This window comes from Uloborus diversus, chromosome 9 (genome assembly GCF_026930045.1).
Source record: "Uloborus diversus isolate 005 chromosome 9, Udiv.v.3.1, whole genome shotgun sequence".
Lineage (NCBI taxonomy): Eukaryota > Metazoa > Arthropoda > Arachnida > Araneae > Uloboridae > Uloborus > Uloborus diversus.
Window position 1 is genome coordinate 55251975 of NC_072739.1, and position 19671 is coordinate 55271645.

Below are 19671 nucleotides of genomic sequence, written 5' to 3' on the forward strand. Positions count from 1 at the left end.
TCAAGTAAGAAAGGTTTTTTCCAATTGCAATGAGCTTTGGACCAGCCATTGGAATTATTAATGCTGACTTACCGTAAAGTTATCCGCTAGTCAAGTTACCAGAGTTAATGATGTATGAGTTTGACATATAAATTAAACATAATCAACAAACTTGCAAGAGATTATACGCTGAAAGGAAAAAACAAAAAAAAAAAAAAAAAAATAAGATTTTTCTTTTCAACTGGAAAGGAATTGAAAGTGAAATATAATAGGAAAACAAGGACAAAGTGGTGAGAAGGAACAGTATCTTAAAAAGTTTTCACTCGAATACTAGTATTTTCAATACAAATATGATGACTATCAAGTCTTTTTATTTAGTTTTATATGCAAAACACTTTATATACATAGCAAAATTATTAACATTCATTAAATTGCAATTTTTAAAGCTTTACAAATATCTTTACAGGGAGTAATTAGCAGAAATAAGGGGCTCATCTTCTATTCTGGCTCTTGCACTACATAGTCGAGATGCCATAAAACCAGTTTCTACTTCAATAGAATATATCAATAACTGAATTAAATTGTAATGGTTAACCCATTCAGAATAAGGTTGAACACTTGGGTGACGTTTTAGGTTATCAAAAAACATTTTAACAACATCAGCATCATAAAATATTATTCCAACACCATTATATAACTGCTGTTTTGATACACCAGAATCAAAAAGAAATTCCACTACTTGGCGACAATTTTGCAAAGATGAACAACTAAAATTAGGATACTCTCTTAGTTTCATTTCAATATTGCTTTCATCACATTTCAGAGCATCAGCAAGGTAAAAGCACACATCATTAATGTGACAACGACTTTCACGGAAGCACAAATATTTTTCAAATTTAGGCTTTGACAGCGTAAACATAGAAATGCCAGTAGGAATATCAAACTCTTTCAGAGATGCAAGCCTACTTTTAACATTCTTGTAATAGAAAACCAACCATAAAAACTTTTTGTATGATTTAAGAACAGAAAAATCCTCTGATTTGCATAAAACTTCCAATCTTTGCTGAAGTGTAGTTGGTGTAAGTATCACAACTTTTGGGCAGTTAATAAATTGCTGTTCACTTATATTGAATTTTTTTAAAATACGTTCAACTTCTAAAACTGATTCAACTGGTCGCCTTAGAAGTAATGGCAACTTGTAAACCACATATGATGTTCTTACACCTAAAATATTGGGCACTTCTGCAAGGAAAAGTTCTACATTTTCATGATGCAATGATAGCAAACTAGGAGCTTGAAAAATCTGAAACATATAAGAAAACATCACTTTTACTTATTAAAAAACTTTGACTCATAAAAAAACATCATAAAAATAATTTATGTGAATAAACAACTTATAAATGCATTAATGGGAAAATTAACAAGCATTTAAATTATTTTTCAGATTATATAACATGAAATGTAGCTTTTATAAAGCAGATTAAAGGTTTTAACTAAAATTAACATAAAATAATTGTAATTTCATACATAAAAATACAAAATAGAGAGATCTGTATATGAATCAAATATTTTCTAGCTTTAACCTGAATTGCACCAAAAACTGAAATACCAGCATTGAACTATTGTTCATCAACATACGGGTCAAATCAAATTAGGGGAAAAGCATGTTCTTTTATTTTCTCTTGCTTTTGCATTTGCATGGAACTAAATAAACTTAAAATTGGGAGGAAAAAGGAGTTAAAATTCATTGATCTTTTAATAAAACTAACAGTGGTAAACAAAAGATATTTTTCAATTTGCTGACAGCAGAAATGATTCTAATTTGACTCTTTCACTTTGGTATTTGGAATGAATAAGGTGTGACACACAGAATGAAAAATTTGCTCGGTTAGCTTCTCTAACTGCTGTACATGATTTTTGATCAGAGTGTAAAAGAATTAAAATTTTTTGAAAGGAAAAAAAACGGATTTTTAAAAATTTAAATCAGAGGTTTTTTTTTCCTAAGAAAAAGTTCAGGGAAAAGGAGAAAGACTTCAGTTAATTTACATTTCTACACATAAAAAGAAACTCAAAGTGAAAAAGAAATGGCATTAAGTGCCAAGTGTGAAATGTGCAAAAACAGAAATGAGAATTTATGTCCTTTATACTCCAAAAAAAGATAACATAATTAATGATAGAAACAAAGCAAAGGCAAACTGAGCAGAACAGGCTAAAAAAAAATGATATCTTTGTCCAATACTTGTAATGTTTGTGATAACGTAAGAGTAAAAATTTCTGACATAGATAGAGGAGACAGAAATATTATTTTAAAAGGAATGTAATGAGAACAGATTGTGTAAATTGGGCAATGAGAAAGGAACAGTTCCTTAAATGTTTTCAAGAAATCAATTTATTGTATGTGAATCACAGTTTGTAAACATTGGGGATGTTTCAGATGAGAACAAGTCCTTACAGCAACTTGGCAACTTGCAAATCTACAAACAACTTCTGGTGATCAAGGATTAAAAAAAAACCACTATAAAACAAAATGTGGAACAAAAATGTCTTTACAAAGCTGCAAATATTTTATGTAACTCTAAAGGCCATTCAAGTTTATCTTGCAATAACAAATAGAAGTTAAAAATACCTCTGATTAATAAAATTTTTATTTTTATTAATAATTTAATGTTGTTCGAAAAATCCCCTACGTTCCTTCTCGGGTGCCCAAGAACCTCCATGCAAAATGTGATCAAGATCTGACTTAAACTGTGGATTTGTATACGGAACATACATATATATACACAAACATACATATATTCTTTGTTTTAATTGTATATATTCATTACTTTTAATTTTTATTTTTATTGATAACTTAATGTCTTTATTTACAGTTTAGTTTTATTTGTATACTACCTTATTATAATGTATTCCTTTATAAAAATGTACAATGTAACTTCGAACTTGAACTAACCGAGGTTGGTGAGATCTAGTTTTAGTCAGTTAAAATGGGAAATATCAGGAGCTCTTCGGGCTTTAGCCGTAAAGCATCGCTAATCCCCGCTTTAACTGGTTAAAACTAGGTTCTTCCTTTATCTCTAACATATACACACACATAAAGCATGAAGAAAATCAAGAAACCAACAAGTTACTAAACACAGTGAGTTAAAGATAAAGTAAAATAACCTTTGAAATAGAGAATCCAAATCTTCCACAGAGAAGATCTAACACATGGTTGGTGTTGACGATACTTTGCAATCGTATTGGAGGATAGCTCTTGAACAACTGGTATGCCTTGCTTAAAGAGATATTTAACTTAGTTGATAAAAATTCTGCATTCATGGCTTCTTTGATATTTTGAAGACAACTTGCATTAGTGTAAAGACGATTTAAATGCAATTTCTTTTCATCCCTATACTCAGGATCAAAGAACTTCAGACAATCTTCTAAAGATTGTTTAAAGTTGCAAGCTAAATTTTCAGTAGTTAGTTCTTCAGGAGATTTTTTCATAATATGCAGAAATCTGAAAATAAAATACATAGGCATCTTCTTTAAATTGAAAACAGAAAATTAGGAATACATTTTATATTGATTCAACGCATATCCAATATTATGCTACTTGCTAATATGCCCTTGCCCAGCCTTTGTAGTTTTTTCTTAAATATTTAAATCTAGTAGAATCAAATTTGAATTTCACAACAAAATGCAGAAATCATATCTGACATTCTACTGCTATGAATATATTGAAAATGGTGCTTGATCTGATGTTTTTGCCAATGGGACCATGAATGTAATTTAGAGGAGCAAAGGGTTGCAACTGTCCTCCTACTTTTATTAGCTTGTGAAAAGTTTTAAACTTACCCCCAAAGCCAAAAAGAGCCTAAAAATGATTGGAATTTCAAAAAAGACTTTTGGTAAACCTGAACCTTTTCATTCTAACCGGAAGACATATGTTCGAAGTCACTTTCGGATGAAGCTGATATGAATATTTTAGATTTCATTTTGAAAACTTTCCAGCGAGCTGTCAAACATTCCTCATTCCCTCAAAGTCACAGCAAAGACAGCCTTAAAAAAATTTCGTTTTAAGACATCGAAGCAAAAAAATTCTGGAGAAAATTCTTGAACTTTCCATATTCATTTTATCTCAAGAAAGAAAACAGAAATTTCTGTTTAAAAAAATTTAGAGGGAAAGATCCCAAACTCCTGTTTCTCAATGACAGCCTAAAGCTTAACTTCAGTCTTGAAAAAAAATAAATAAATAAATAAAGAGGGAACTCTCATGTTTCCTCTATCACTACCAACAGTCTTAGATAGCATTTTTCCTACTTTAATTTCGAAACATTTCTCGAGGAGAGCCACTGGAAGTTAGTTTCATCAAGTCTGAAGTTCAGCTTTGAATTTTTTCCAAAGATGATCAAGCTTCCATTCTTCCCCTAGTACCACAAAGATATCCAGTAATTCCTATTTTAAAACAATAAATGTCAAAAAAAAACATTTCTTTAACGTCACCAAAGATTGAAAAAAATTGCATTTTCAAAACTTTAATTTCCAAAAAAGCACCCCAGACGCTAACATCTAACACCAAAAATTAACTTTCATTTTGAATTTAGTCATGAAATCCCCATTTTCTTTAAAAAGAATTCACTTTGTCTCCCTATTTTACAGGGTCATGTTATGGCTATGCAAGCATAAAGTACACATCTCAAGGAAAACTATGAAATGATGGGCGTGACTTTTGGGATTAGGCAGTTCGATTTCAGTTCATATTGATAGTTATGCAGTTCTTTCAAACTTTTCATTAAACATGAGTTCAATCAAACATTTCATATTTATTTTTTTCCACATCGCACTTCACATTTATTACCATTAAAAAATTTCAAAATTTCCTACTGATAATTTTTACAGGTTCTATGGAACTCCTGATTTCAAAGGGAACTTATCGAGATGTCTCAATTGCAGTGTTTCTCAATCTCTTTTAACCTACGGACTGGCTATTGAAAAAAAATTTGCAGACTGGTAATGGGGGGTTTCAAAAGAAAAAAAAAAACTCCTACTTTGCTCATTGTTAAAAACACATGGTTTTTTTTATAGACCACTGGTGAGAGGTTTTCCCAATAATCTTTCTTTTTTTCCACAAAAAAAAGAAGAAAAAAACTTTTGATCTGAAGACTGTTAAATACTTGTGAAATGTTTTTGCAAACAACTGAGGTTTTTTTCTTCTGTGTTTACAAAATATTATAATAATATAAATAAAACTTTACTTAGTGCTAAAGAATTATTGGAAAAATAGTTAAATGTTAAGAATTGACAAGTAATTATTGTAAAAATTATACAGAAGGGTCAATATCCCACAATAAATTCTCACCTTCGTTACTAAAACACAAAATGCCATTCCTCATGAAAACACGGCAGTAATGACATCAAATTTTATTTTCCATGATACAGGGGAGCCCCCTTGTTTATTTTCTGCCATAGTTGAACTTGTAAGATTTTTGTGTAAAAACAAGAAGATTTTGCTTTAAAAACTTAGTGTGGTCATTCCGACTTCTCACCTGCGTAAACTTGAATTTCAGGAATGTAAATTAACATAAAAAAAGAAGTAAACATGTTTTCATATGCTTAACATGTGCTGATTGCAGCAACGAATAAAAAAAAAATTCCGTGAAAAATGTATTTATTAGGCCTATATTAATGGAAAAATCCTCACCTCTGTGAATCTCACCTCCGTGACAGACCTTTTCAATGTCATTATTTCTGAGGTGAAAATAACTGATGGAGAGGAAATACATCAATAATAGGCATTCACCAAAATTATAAATTGCCAGTATATCCTCAAATTTACTAAATACTCTTTTTTAACATACTGTTGAAACTACTAATTAAGTCGTACTTTAATGAAGAGAGCTTAATATTATATTCCCACTAATCATTAAAATATCTGATTGTTTGCACAATTAACAAAATTACTACTTTGATACTAAATTTGCCTTAATTTTTAAATATTAAAAGATTTTTCTTTTTTTTTTTAATTTCTGCAGCATTTTTTAATTTATGAGTAAAATAATTGGAACTTAGCTGGGCCAGTGCTTATGGTCACTTCTAGTAGGTAACACTTTTATGTAACAATGAAAATAAAAGAAAACAAAAGGTTATGAAATTGAAAAATATTTACGTTCAAAAGTTAGGTTTTCTGGAGAATGACCCAAAAGCAATATACAGTCAACTCTCAATAACTCAAAATCTCAAGGGAACAGCTAAAACGTTCAAGTTATAGGAAGTTTCCACAACAGTCTCAAGAGTTTGGGACTCGATGAAAACTTCGAGATAAAAGAATATTCCAGTTATAAGCTTCGAGTTATCGATATTCAACTGTGCGTTGCTGAAAAATCATAGAAAAGTACAAAAACTTATCACAAAATTCAAGTAAGAGATGTCAAATAGGATACATTTGTTTTCTATCATCAGGGTGCTTCCTTTTTAGCGATAGAATTTTTTTTTAACGTGAATGAGCAAAAATCTCAATTTAAAATTTTTCTGCAAACCGGTGCCAGTCTACAGGTTGAGATAAGCTGCTCTATCGCATGATGTTTTTGAAGAACACAAACTTCAGACCTATAATGTAGGAGGATCAGTGGTTGGAAGTAGCGACGCTACTGTAGTAGCTACATTTTTTAGTAGTTTGTAGTGTAGCGCACTACTTTAAAAAAATGTAGAGTAGCGTAGTTCGCTACAAAAAAGAAAAAAGTAGTTTGTAGCGATTTCAAAAAACTACTTTTAAATAAAGATTTTAAAAAAATGAGGTTTTAAACGTATCTGACTGGTGCAAGTCTTACGGGATTAAAACTTGCACCAATCAGATTCAAAAGACTGAAAAAGGAAAAATACGAGCTGACCTCAGATTGACGCCATTAGTTTGTTTGGCATCGAAATTTTCACATTTCCCAAATATTTGCCTTGGATAGAGTATGGCTTAGAAAGAAAAGAACAAACGATAACTGCCAATGTAGTACCGCATTTGTGTTTTCTGGCAGCAGCGAATGTCCCGTGGATGAACATTTTAGAAATCAATGAAATTATTGTGCCAATATCCTCCTAAAATAGAAGCTACTGTAAATGTTATGGAAGAGGATGATATCGAACTCCTTGGCTAACAACAAATATTAGTGTTATTGAAATGTATGATAACGGAAATTTTTTGTTTTCAGCAAAAAGCTTTTCTATCAATGCAGGGTTGGCAAAAACCCGGGTTTTTTAAAAAAAGCCCATGGACCCAGGGTTTTTTGGGTTTTTTTAAATAAAACCCAAAAAAACCCAACTAAAGTTGGGTTTCTTTAAAAGAAATGTGGGTTTTTTTGTCTTTTTTTAGGGAAAATGTGGGGTACTTGTAGCATATTGTAGCATAAGTATATGGACAAAGTGTAAAAATTATCTTCGGGTAAAAAGCTCGAAAACTAGTTAAAATTCAGAGTTTTCTGAAGAAAAGTATAAGAGACGAAAAAACCCAAGAATGTTAAAGTTTCAGATTTTTTTAATTTTCATTATTACCAACAGTTAAGGCAAAGTTACTTCTCGAGTGATAAAATCTATTGTTCGTTTTTAATTACTACATTTTTTTTTTTTTTTTGCATTTTACTTTATAGTATTTTATTTTGTTATGCAAATATGCATTTTGTTATGCAACTATAGAACCTCAAGTCGTTTAAATCCCTTTTTACTGAATTCCAGCTTAATCAAGACATTTCTTTGAATTTTATGTTGCCTGTTTTTCTATTTCTGTGTACAGGGTAAGAAATATTAAACTTTTTTGTAAAATAATGAAAATACTGTACCTGTTCTGTTTTCTGTAGACCGTTTGAAAAATCTGTTTATTTCTAAAAAAATTACCTTGTGTTTATTCGAGATTTGTGACGTGTTGGTTAGCAGAAAATAATTTACATGAAAGCCTTTTAACTAGATTAGTTTCCTCTATACAATCTACAAATATTGAGAAAATCAGACGTGACAGGACTTAGTCAAGATAATTTGAGTTCCTTATTGACCCGTTGAAGGAAAAAAGTTAAATATATTTATTTAAAATCTTTGAAGCATTTTTTAATGCCCTTAAGAGTTAAGAAATACTATTAAAGTTCAAAATTCATTTTTTATGTCCATTGCCTATTGTGAAGAAGAAAGAAAAAAGAAGTTTAAATTGTAAAAGTATTTAAATTAATTATTTTTTAAAAAAAAGTTTTCAGAAAATTTTAAAAAACCCAAAAGTGGGCTAAATAATGGGTTTTTTTAAATGGGTTTTTTCAAAAAAACCCATTGGGTCCAACCCAATTGGGTCCGATTCGGCCAACCCTGTATCAATGCCATCCGCATATGCAGTCAAATCTTAACTTACGCAAGTGATGCGTTCCAAGACTTCTCGCATAGGTTGAAATTTCGTGTTGTGGAAAAAGGTATCTATACGACTTTTTATGAACATACCAATTATTTTAGAGATTTGAAAACATCCTTCAAACTATTTTAACTCATTTTTTAACGTCATAGTACTGAATTAAACATAGAGAACTGAAATTTTACTGTAGTAAAAAAAAAGCGGTGTTATTGAAAAAAAAATACGGTTAGGATGCACGAAATCAATGGGAAAGAATGGCATAAAATGACACAGTACGATACGTACAGTATGTAGCAATAATAAAATGCAGCGCTGCAATAGAACTGTACAGTAAATAAAGTAATTATATTCGGCGCCCTTTTTAGTTGTTCAAGCATATCGAAAATCTTTAAATTTCTTTAGTTGTCAGAAACTTTCTATTTTTTCTTCTATTTTAAAACGTTAGGTAAACCTAGCCTGTGTGAAATTATGTTTCATCAACTTCATATTTACATCGAAAAAGTGCAGAGTGGCTATTTGTAAATTAAGGAAGCGATACTTCAACTAGTACAGTGCGGGATACTTTTGCTTTCAGTGATGCTAAAGGGAAAAATCATTCACGAAACTAATATTTAGTACCCAATAAAGAAGGTGATACTCAAGCCATGCGATTGCATTCCAAAAATTTTTGTGTTGCAGGGTGAGGAATCAGGTTTAGCTCTGAAATTTGTTACTCGAAGAAAGCTCTCTATTATTCATTTCGCGCAAATCGAAAAACGTTGTAGCGCGAGCACACTGTAGTTTAAAATTGCACATTGAAATAAAGTAAGCATTCTTAGTTATACATAAAAAGTAATCGAAAACTTTGTACTGCATAGTGAATAAAATATGACAACGTATATAAAGTACAAATTGAGAATGGAAAAAGGTTAAAAAACCAGCAAACAGCTGTTTCGGCACTCTAAAATACAAGTGCCATCATCAGTGCATTAAAAACGAAGACAGGTTCACCCGACTAAAACACAGTCGAGGCGAACAATGGAATGCGAGACGAGTTGTAAAAGATATGAGAGCAGTACCGGAAACGATGACGTCAAGGTTACGTCAGAACTCAGAGGACAGTTGCACTCAGGAGAAAACGTCACGGACAAAAAATAAATCAAATAACAGACTTCCAAACATTAGGAAAAGGGGGAGTGCTAGACAAATCATAGACGATTAAATTAGCATTTTTCCATATGTAATACATGGGTGCAAGTTTGGTGATGCGTTCAAGACGGAAAACATTTTCAGCTCCCCCCCCCCCCCCCGCCCGCATGCAGGCTTAAGGAAAAATTTATGTGTATTAATGTTGTAGATTTTAACAATGCTAGTTTTGGAATCTGTGTTTGATTTAAATTTTAAGCCTTTAAATTGTAATATTTAAGCGTTTTGACATCATAATTCCAAAAAATCTAAAATCCGGCAATAAGTGGAGGGAGGGGGGGGGTCTGGGGGACTCTCCTCAGAAATGTTTTGAAATTGAAGTTCAAAAAACGCCATGGTATGCAATTTCTGTAAAGTTTTGGGAAAGGAGGGGTTCAGGGACTCTTACATCAATTATTTCAAACTGTTAGTTCCAAAATAACAATATTGAGCAGCTTTCAATAATATTAGAGAAAGGGGAGACGGTGCTCTGGGCCCTCCCAGAAACCAAAGTTTTAAAAATGAAATTGTACTCCATCTTTCATAATGTTTATACACTTTTTGAATGCATTATGGAAGGGATGGAGTTCAGGAACCCTCCTCCAGTCTTCAAACATATTTCGAAATTGAAGTTCCAGAAACGCAATTTTAGACGATGTTGGATAATGTTAGGGGTAAAAGCGTTGGCAGCGCCGCACCATTAGTTTTTGCCGATCGTAAACATTTTTATTGTAGCAATAAAATCGCTTAGGACATAAGGTAGTTATTTTGCAACATAAATCAATTCTGATCGGAATGTCTACATAAGGTAGAGCCAACAAACCAGAAATGAAGGAAATGAAGGGTATGGCCGACTAATGATATTCCCCCACTCAGTCTTCATTTGAAAAAGAATTCTTTCATAAGATAGCAGGTGGTAAAATCAGCAATAAAAAATCGCTTCAGTGAAGTAGATATATTTTTTAAACAAGGTATCCTTTCCAATATTCATTAATTAAAAAAAGAAATAGGGGAACTGAATCCTAACCCCAGGCAGGGTTCCCGAATCACATCCCTCTTCAGGCACTCAAATATAGCCTAAAGTAGCGCTTTAAATTTTCAGCATCAAAACACTTTCGGAAGAGAACTCCCGAAACCCTTCCTCTGAGTTCACCACAAATGTCCTAAATATCAATTTTTAAGGCTTCAGTTTCTAAATTGTTTTGTAGGAATAGTACCCCTCTTACCTATAAACATGACTTATGACAGCCTAAAAGTTTTAATACTTTAATTTTGGGAACTTTTTGAAAGAACCTTCCTACACCCTTCCCCCTTAAGTCATCCAAAGATAGTCAAAAACAAAGCTCTTAAAATTTCAGAAACGAAAATATTTCGGGCGAGGGTGCGGAATACCCCCCCCCCCTCTAATTGTGTTTACTAAACTCAGTGTAAGTTTTTGTTTAAGATTTATTTTTCTATTGAGAGAGCAACTCCCATCCACACATCGCCAAAGACAACCCAAAGTTTTAAGACTACAATTTCGAAAATGTTTCGAGAAAGACCCCTGAATTCCCTAACTCTTAACTCACTCAAAAATAGTCAAAATAGCATTTCAATACTTCAGCGTGGAGAAATTTTCGTAGAGAGGGACCCCCCCCCCTCCGAACTCCTTCCCCTAAGTTCATTAAATTTGACTTAAATTTGCTGTTTTCCCTTTTAATCACCGAAGATTTAAGAATTTAAATTCTAAAACTTATTGAGAGAAAGCCTTCGAATTCCCTCTTCTTAAGTCTTTTAAAGATTACCTAAAATTGAGTTCTGAATACTTCAGCTTTGAATATTTTTTGGGAAAGGGGAACCCTGAACCCCAAGACGGTCTAAAGTTGCTCTTTTAAGACTCCAGTGTCGGAATTTTGCCTAAAGAGAGCCCCTTCCTCTTGACATTGCCAAAGACAGCCTAAAAGTTTTAAGATTTCAATTACAAACACTTTTCGGGAGAGGGTCCCAAATGCCGTTTCACTCAAGTCCATTTAATTATAGCCTCAAATAGTTTTTAATACTCAGCTACAAAACATTTTCATGTTAAAACACCAAAACCATCTCTCATAAATTCACCAAAGATTGCCTAAATTAATGTCTTTAAGACTCCAATTTTTGATTTTTTTTAAAACCTCCCCCTTCCCCCTTTTACATCATTAAGGACAGCCTAAAACTTTGACTTTTAAATTTTTAAGAGCTAGCAGAAGAGATGTATCAAACCACTCTTAGTTTCAAAAATGACTTTCAATTCAGTTTTTTGATATTTTATACTGTAACCCTTGAGTAACACCTCCCCCCCCCCTCTTAGATTGTCCAAAATATCAACGTTTTAAGACCTCAGTATCACGGGTTAATTTGCGAACTGATTACCCTCTTTGCGACAGCAGCGTTTTTTCGCAAATTCATGCTGCCGTTATTTTTCTCCTTTCCTTTCTCTCCCTCCCCCTCCCATATTTCGATTCTAGCGAGTGCTAGATTTAATGACATTGGAATTTAGTGATTCCTAAAGTCTTTGTCAAGAATGCAGTAACGGTTGTTCATCGGTGTTTCCAACCAGCTTGAAATTTCCCCTCGTTTATTTCCAAAATTCACATTTTCATTGAAATCCCCGATAGTTTCCGTTTTACCTGGTATGGTGGACGCCGTTTGCTGTGACGTAATTATTTCAACTCGTCAGCATTCACTCTCAATCGGTGATTCAGATTCAACTCTTAAGACATTTTAAGAGCGTACATCATTTTCATTTATGCGTGTAAAGTTTGAAAAAAAAAAAAACGCAAATGAAAAAAACGAAAGAATGATCGAAAATAGCATGAGAAAAAGCTAAATTTTCAATTAGAGCCGATTATTTCGAAAAATCAGGGAGAATAGCGAGCAACTCCTCGGTCTGCAATGCAGTGAATTGGAAATAACGGAGCTGTACCTAAAAAAAGTCAAACGGCGCGAGTCGAAAAGCCATTCCTCCAAAAGAACGTTGCGAACAAAACAAGCCCATGGTGGAAAATCGAGAGAATGTCGATGTAAATTCGTTGTTATGGAACGGTCCAGTAATTAAAGCATATTTTCCAAACACATAATTATTCTTTTTTAAGTAAAAACTGAAAGAAAGTCATCGAATTTCTTTCCGTCCCGACCTCCGTCTCGGAAATTTGTCCAAGACGGAAATCCGTCCTGAGACGGAAGGTCTTGCACCCATGATGTAATATGACTCCCAAAAATCTAAATCATGAATGGACGAACACCAGGGGTAGAAGTGACCGACTTGTCACATATAGGACATTTTCCACAAAAAATATAGGACAAATATAGGACACATTATATGAATATTTTTGCTATGAAAAAAGAAATAATACATACCATATATTATTTATTTATTCTTATCAATGATTTTGTTTTAAAAAAAACCTCAAATAAAATTATTCCTTACATCTGAAATGACTTTCCTGTAGTTCAAGGAATAATTTTTGAAAAAAAAAAAATAGTGTACTTTATAGACGAAATAATTAAATAAAATTTGAGCAAAGAAAGTTTTTATTTTTCTTCCTCACTCATGATCCAAGTACTAATTTCACTGTTATTTGATTTTATATCTAAACTGAACCCTTTAGCACGGTTTGGGGTCAAAATGTCGCCACCGAAATGTCGCGGGACAAAATGTCGCGGCCAAAATGTCGCCGGGCCAAAATGTCGCCGGTCCAAAATGTCGCCGGTCCAAAATGTCGCCGGTCCAAAATATCGCCGATCCAAAATGTCGCCTGTCCAAAATGTCGCCTGTCCAAAATGTCGCCGATCCAAAATGTCGCCGGTCCAAAATGTCGCCGGTCCAAAATATCGCCGATCCAAAATGTCGCCTGTCCAAAATGTCGCCTGTCCAAAATGTCGCCGGTCCAAAATGTCGCCAGTCCAAAATGTCGCCGGGCCAAAATATTGCCGATCCAAAATGTCGCCGGGCTAAAACGTCGCCTGTCCAAAATGTCGTCGTTCCAAAATGTCGCCGGGCCAAAATGTCGCCTGTCCAAAATGTTGTAGATCCAAAATTCGTTTATTCAGTTGGTAAGAAAAATTAAAATGTACAAAAATGATGTTTAACACCAAATTTGCAGAATAAATGGTTACTGCCTTTAATGAATGTCTCCGTTAAAAATAGGACTGGACTAACTGAGTTTCATGATAAATTCTAAAAAGATTATTCCGTTTAGATTCGCAACTCTCTTCTGTTTTTCAGCAAACAAATAGAATACAAGCGTTACGTTATCTTATTTCTTGTGACTCGCTATCTACCAACTGTAAAACGTTCTGACGGCGTTCAGTTCTGACGTTCGCTAAATTATTTTAAACTTTTCTTCAAGAATAGTGTGCGTTTGTATGTGACCGATTTTTTGGGGACATTCTACGTCAAAACTTGTAGTAAGAATTCGAACGATACCCGCAAGTACCCATATATGATTTAGGGCTGCGTGGTTTTTTGCGTCAATTCGTTCAAGATAGTGGAGTAACTGAACGTTTTCATCGATATGCGTGACTGTCATTGCTCAAAAAATGATGAAGGGAATCAAATAAAATGTTAGGAAGCAGCAGGGGGACAGATTTTGGGCTCAATAACACCAGAGGGTGGAGCAATCGAATGTTTTTTCCTTTCTTTTTTATTATCTGTGATTGATATATCTCAAAAAGTAATACAGTAGATCCTCGTTTTCAGCGGGTTTATTTTACGCGGTTTCGATTATACGGGGTTGAAGATTTGACACCTTTATTTTATTTACGCAGATGAGTTTCGGTTTTACGCAGATGCGGCAATGCAAACAGGTAACATTTTCCTCTCTTTCAAAACCCAAGCTCCTAAAGATTGCAGATTACACGTAACTAACTGCATTTTGGCGTGCTAATAATCGAACTTGGGTCCTTGGAGACATTTTATGCGATTGGTTCCAGAGCGTTTTCCATCAGAAGTAAAGTGATTAAACTCACACAGTTCAGAACTCACTGGAAGAAGAGCTTTTAGGAGTGACAAAGGAGGTCAAAACCAACGCGGATACCGACTCCGGTGACACACAACCAAAAACGCTCACATTGAAAATTTTCGAACCATCTGTAGACAATAGGAATGATTTTTCTGATTTGTTAGTGAAAGAAGATTCTATCATGGAAATGACGCAAGTGATCATGGATGAGTTAATGTTAAGCAAAGAATTGGAGGAAAAATTCTTAATGACTACCAAAAAACTATCATAGTCAGCTCTTCTTCATAAACAGAACACGAAATTAGTTTGTTTTCTTTATGCATATTGTGCATAAAAATTGATATAAGTACACATTAAACTTTTTATACAATTAGTCATCACTAGAATGAAGTATTTTTTTAATCTACGGAACCTAATTCCTATTTGACACTAATATTAGGTCTCAATTTACGCGGTTTCGATTTACGCAGCATTTCCGTGGAACATAACCCCCGCGTAAAACGAGGGTCTACTGTACAAGGGTTAAGACAAAATTTGGTCTACAGGTATATCTTAAAATGCGAGTTGCTCATTTATTTTTGGCTTCAGTCATCCCAAAAGGATGGATCACAGAATAATTTTTATCGTTTTATGTGACTGCTACATCTCAAGAAGTAATGCGAGGATTCATACAAAAATGTAGTATACAAGTGAAATTAAACGAAAACAAGCCTTATTTTCGTTTTAAGTTGAGTTTCGTAATCGTTTACGCGAGTCAGTGTAATTAAATAAACAATGAAAAATATACTGAATTTATATATGAGAGGTTGAGCATGATATCAATAAAATCTAAATTAGTCGTGTATTCCTCTCATTTTTGTAGCACTTTAACTAGCGTGAGTGTTAAATAAAAACTGAGTTTGCATTCTTATATAATTTGCGTAGTAAAAATTCACTAATTAAAACAGCAATTTTTTCTGAGAGAGAAAAACTTATTTGTTTATTATTATTATTATCAATATTCTTTTCTTTCTGAATTACCAAGCTATATTGAGGTGGAACTATTACTTTTTGAAACTCATTTTAAAAATAAGTCTAGGTCAAAATTGATCTGAATAATCTCATTGATATCAGTTATTTCACCCTACATTATGAAATTTTTTCTTTTCTATTTAAAATTGGAAAATGTGATTAGCTGACAAGCGCTACTTCGCATGCATGAAAGTATTCTCTTGAAAACCTTCAATAAAATAGCTGTTCTGAAATTGTCCCTTGATGTTCTATCGAATATATAAATTTCATGAATGTTGAGAATTGAAAATATTTGTCATCGCGTAGAGTCGTTTTTCAAAAATCTGAGTGAAAGACACCTGTTTCAGCAGTTATGGGTTTCATTGATTTCAAAAGATTTGACGGTGAACATTTCGACGTAATTTCAGAATTTTACTCATAAGAGATGGGAGTTCCCACGGCAGTTTTGATCTTACTTTAACCAACGTATATCTCACTGAAAACGTAGTTTTTTTTTTTTTTAAACAGTTCTTAGGGTAATGTTGATAAATCTATGAGAAAATTAAATTTCATTAAGATACTTTTCTACTTTATTTCCACCCTGGCCCGTGATTTCGAATTTTTCCAGTGAAAGGGGAGAGGGAGGATAACGGGCGTATGTATAACTAATGCAAATTTCATAGGATTGCTATAAAAACCACTCCCACTTGTATATAAAAAAAAATTCAAAGTCGAGGGCCATTCCGCCTGATCCCCTAAATGACTGACCTGTCGCCACCGTAATAATATGTTAGAGTGAAGGAGTTATTTGTTTTTACTTCATTACGCCAAAAAATACAAACCTCCTATTCTCTAGCCATATTCAAATTGCGCCTCACTATTCTTTCATTCGCGTTTAGAACAGTTTAGTTTTACTTCCATACCAATTTTTTGTCTGAATCCTTGCGTTACATCTTGATCCTTTATGTTACATCTTGAGTATTATTATTAATCAGATTAAACGAGAAAGAGAATTCCGTTGCAGCAGCCTTTCACATGTTTACGTTTGTAATAGTATACAGAAAAACGTATGTTTTTCTGAAAACTATTAATTTTCTGGAATTAATCTGATGTTTACGAATTAAGACAGGAGAAAACGTTTGGAATTTTTGAAGGAACTTACTTTGAAAGGCAATTAATATGCTTTCGCAACTTTTATGCTGGAAAGCATCGACGTACATTTAAATTTTTCGTACAAATTGAACTAGCGAATTTTAGGCCGGCGACATTTTGGGCCGGCGACATTTTGGGCCGGCGACATTTTGGGCCGGCGACATTTTGGACCGGCGACATTTTGGACCGGCGACATTGTGGACCGGCGACATTTTGGACTGGCGACATTTTGGGCCGGCGACATTTTGGACTGGCGACATTTTGGGCCGGCGACATTGTGGACCGGCGACATTTTATACCGGCGACATTTTGTACTGCCGACATTTTGGACCGGCGACATTTTGGACCGGCGACATTTCGGGCCGGCGACATTTTGGACTGGCGACATTTTGGCCGCGACATTTTGGGCGTATACCCTTTAGCACTTGTGTTAAGAACAAACAGAGCTTGAGAAGGATCCTCTTGACGTTTTTCAGAGTCTTCGTGATGCTTGAACTTTGGCAGAAGAAAAAATAAAATTATACTGAATTACCTACGAAGTATTGCGGTGGATCGGGGATTCACATCAGATATTGATACCATTTATAAGAAGCTATGTAGCTCAACTAACAAAAATCAAACACTTGCTCCTGTGAACCATTCGAGTTCCGTTTTTTCCTAAAATCAGTCTACAAATTGCCAAAATCTTAAAAAAGTTTCATTTTTCCGTCACTTTTTCTCCTGTTAATAAATTAAAATTTTCACAGCTTAAACACCCTGTTCACAACCTTGACAAATGGGGCATTTACAGTCTTTCCTGCCAGTGCAAATTGGCCTACATTGGGCAGACTCGACAATCCCTCAAATTTCGGATAAAAGAACACGAAAATTACGTCAAAAAACAGGATCTCAAACGCTCCTCTATTGCTCAACATTGTTGGTCCTGCGATCATAATTTTATTTTTTCTTCCGCCAAAGTTATTCACGAGTGTTCGTCTATTCATGATTTAGATTTTTGGAAGTCATATTACATATGGAAAAATGCTAATTTAATCGTCAATGATTTGTCTAGCACTCCCCCTTTCCTTAAGGTTGGAAGTCTGTTTTTTGATTTATTTTTTGTCCGTGACGTTTTCTCCTGAGTGCAACTGTCCTCTGAGTTCTCACGTAACCTTGACGTCATCGTTTCCGGTACTGCTCTCATATCTTTTACAACTCGTCTCTCATTCCATTGTTCGCCTCGACTGTGTTTTAGTCGGGTGAACCTGTCTTCGTTTTTAATGCACTGATGATGGCACTTGTATTTTAGAGTGCCGAAACAGCTGTTTGCTGGTTTTTTAACCTTTTTCCATTCTTAATTTGTACTTTATATACGTTGTCATATTTTATTCATTCTTAGTTATGTTTCATATTTCGGATATTTATAAATTTTTGATTACAAATACTAGTATCCCATTTGGTTTTTATTTTCCCTATTTCTATATATTTTTTTCTTTTTTACTGATTGAGTGTTAATACATCAACAAAATAAAAGTCAATTATTAAATATATTGTAAGTTTTCGCGGTCATTCGGTAAAATTGAAAAAAAAAAAAAACTTTTACTTCATTTAATCAGTAGCGTAAGAACCGAGATGGTATCCAGGTCCAAAACAGTAGTTTGATGTTCAAAATCAACTAGTTCCAACAAAATAAAAGTTCTATTTATATGCATTTATATTTTCAAGTCGCCAAGTTGTACTTCTTCAATAGGATTAAAAACTTAAAGGTTAAATTCCTTCAATGTTTTAATTCCTTTCTTTCAGCGAATATTTGTAAAAAATGTTTGGAATGACAAATTGGCTCAGTAAAGGAAGGAAAGAATAAGTAATTCTTTGTAATATACAAAGTTCAAACGAGCCAATTTATTAATCTAAACCACTTTTTGAATTTTTTCATTCAATCCTCAAACGGTGTGCATGTGTATGCTTTTCATTTGTTCATTTTTTAAAAAGTAGCGAAGTAGCGGCTACTTTCCAAAAGTAGTTTGTAGTTGCTACATTTTGAAAAAAGTACAGTAGAAACTCGATTATCCAAGCTAATTGGGACCGCTAGTGCCTAGGATGTCGGAAATCTCGGTTAATAGAAACTTTGCATAAAACCTATTAGGATCTCTGACTTTTAAAAAGTATTAATTAAAATACAATAGAATATTTTTAAAATATAAAAATGGACCATGTAAAAAGAAATGTTTTACAGTTAAAAAACTAAAACAGAATATAACTTGTAAATCTTTAAAACATACTTTTTTTTTACGATGCCGATTTAAATATTGTAAGATGCGTTTAAAGAAATAAACTTCTAGAAAATATTCTTATTCTTAAATTTAAATCTCTTCATTTAATATTAAAGTTTTTCATTTTAATAGACTTAGTTATCGGCTCGGTTAATAGAAATCTCGGTTAATCGAGGTTCAACTGTAATTGTAGTTCGCTACAAAAAAAAAAAAAAAAAAAGTAGTGTTTCCAACCACCGGGGAGGATCATACAATTTTTCTTTGAAGCAATTCTTTTTCTCTACAAAAACTGAAATAAAAAGGAGAAAAGACTATAGTATCTTTTCTGAAATCTTTTAAGCACAACCAACCTCATAATATGAATAGCAGTTACATTCGTGCATCCCAGTTCAATCAATGAGAAATACCGGTGTTGCAGTAAACTGGTATTCATCGACAAAATAAATGGAATTTCAACAATGTCACTAAGTTTAAAATATTCGCGGCAAAATTTCGTATTGCGCAAAAAATCTGCAGATGGTAAGGCTAGAATCTGATTGTTTTTTGATACTATCTTTCTCGCGGTAAGAGCTGTACAACCAAGATTTTCAGACAGTTTGTGAATACGAATGGTTAATGCCTCTTTAGCATTGGTATTACAGCTCATTGAAGATACAGAAGACTTAAAACGTACGTGTTTAAACTCAATAATTAATCTTTTCACTGAATTATGGCATTTTTTGCTAAAGAACATATTTAAATTTGAATTGTTTAGGAAAAAAGTGAAAAACATGAGAAAATTTGTGTATTTGTTTTGACA

General features: G+C 33.3%; 1 protein-coding gene across 1 annotated transcript; it reads right to left on the bottom strand.

The window, feature by feature from the left end:
* Window positions 1–353: 353 nt before the first annotated feature.
* LOC129229894 (uncharacterized) lies at window positions 354–19651 on the bottom strand. Its single transcript, XM_054864275.1, has 3 exons — window positions 19223–19651; window positions 3142–3478; window positions 354–1282 (listed from the first exon to the last, which is right to left on the bottom strand). The coding sequence occupies exons 1-3, from the start codon at window positions 19642–19644 to the stop codon at window positions 440–442; spliced, it is 1602 nt and encodes a 533-aa protein (XP_054720250.1). The 5' UTR covers window positions 19645–19651; the 3' UTR covers window positions 354–439.
* Window positions 19652–19671: the final 20 nt, after the last annotated feature.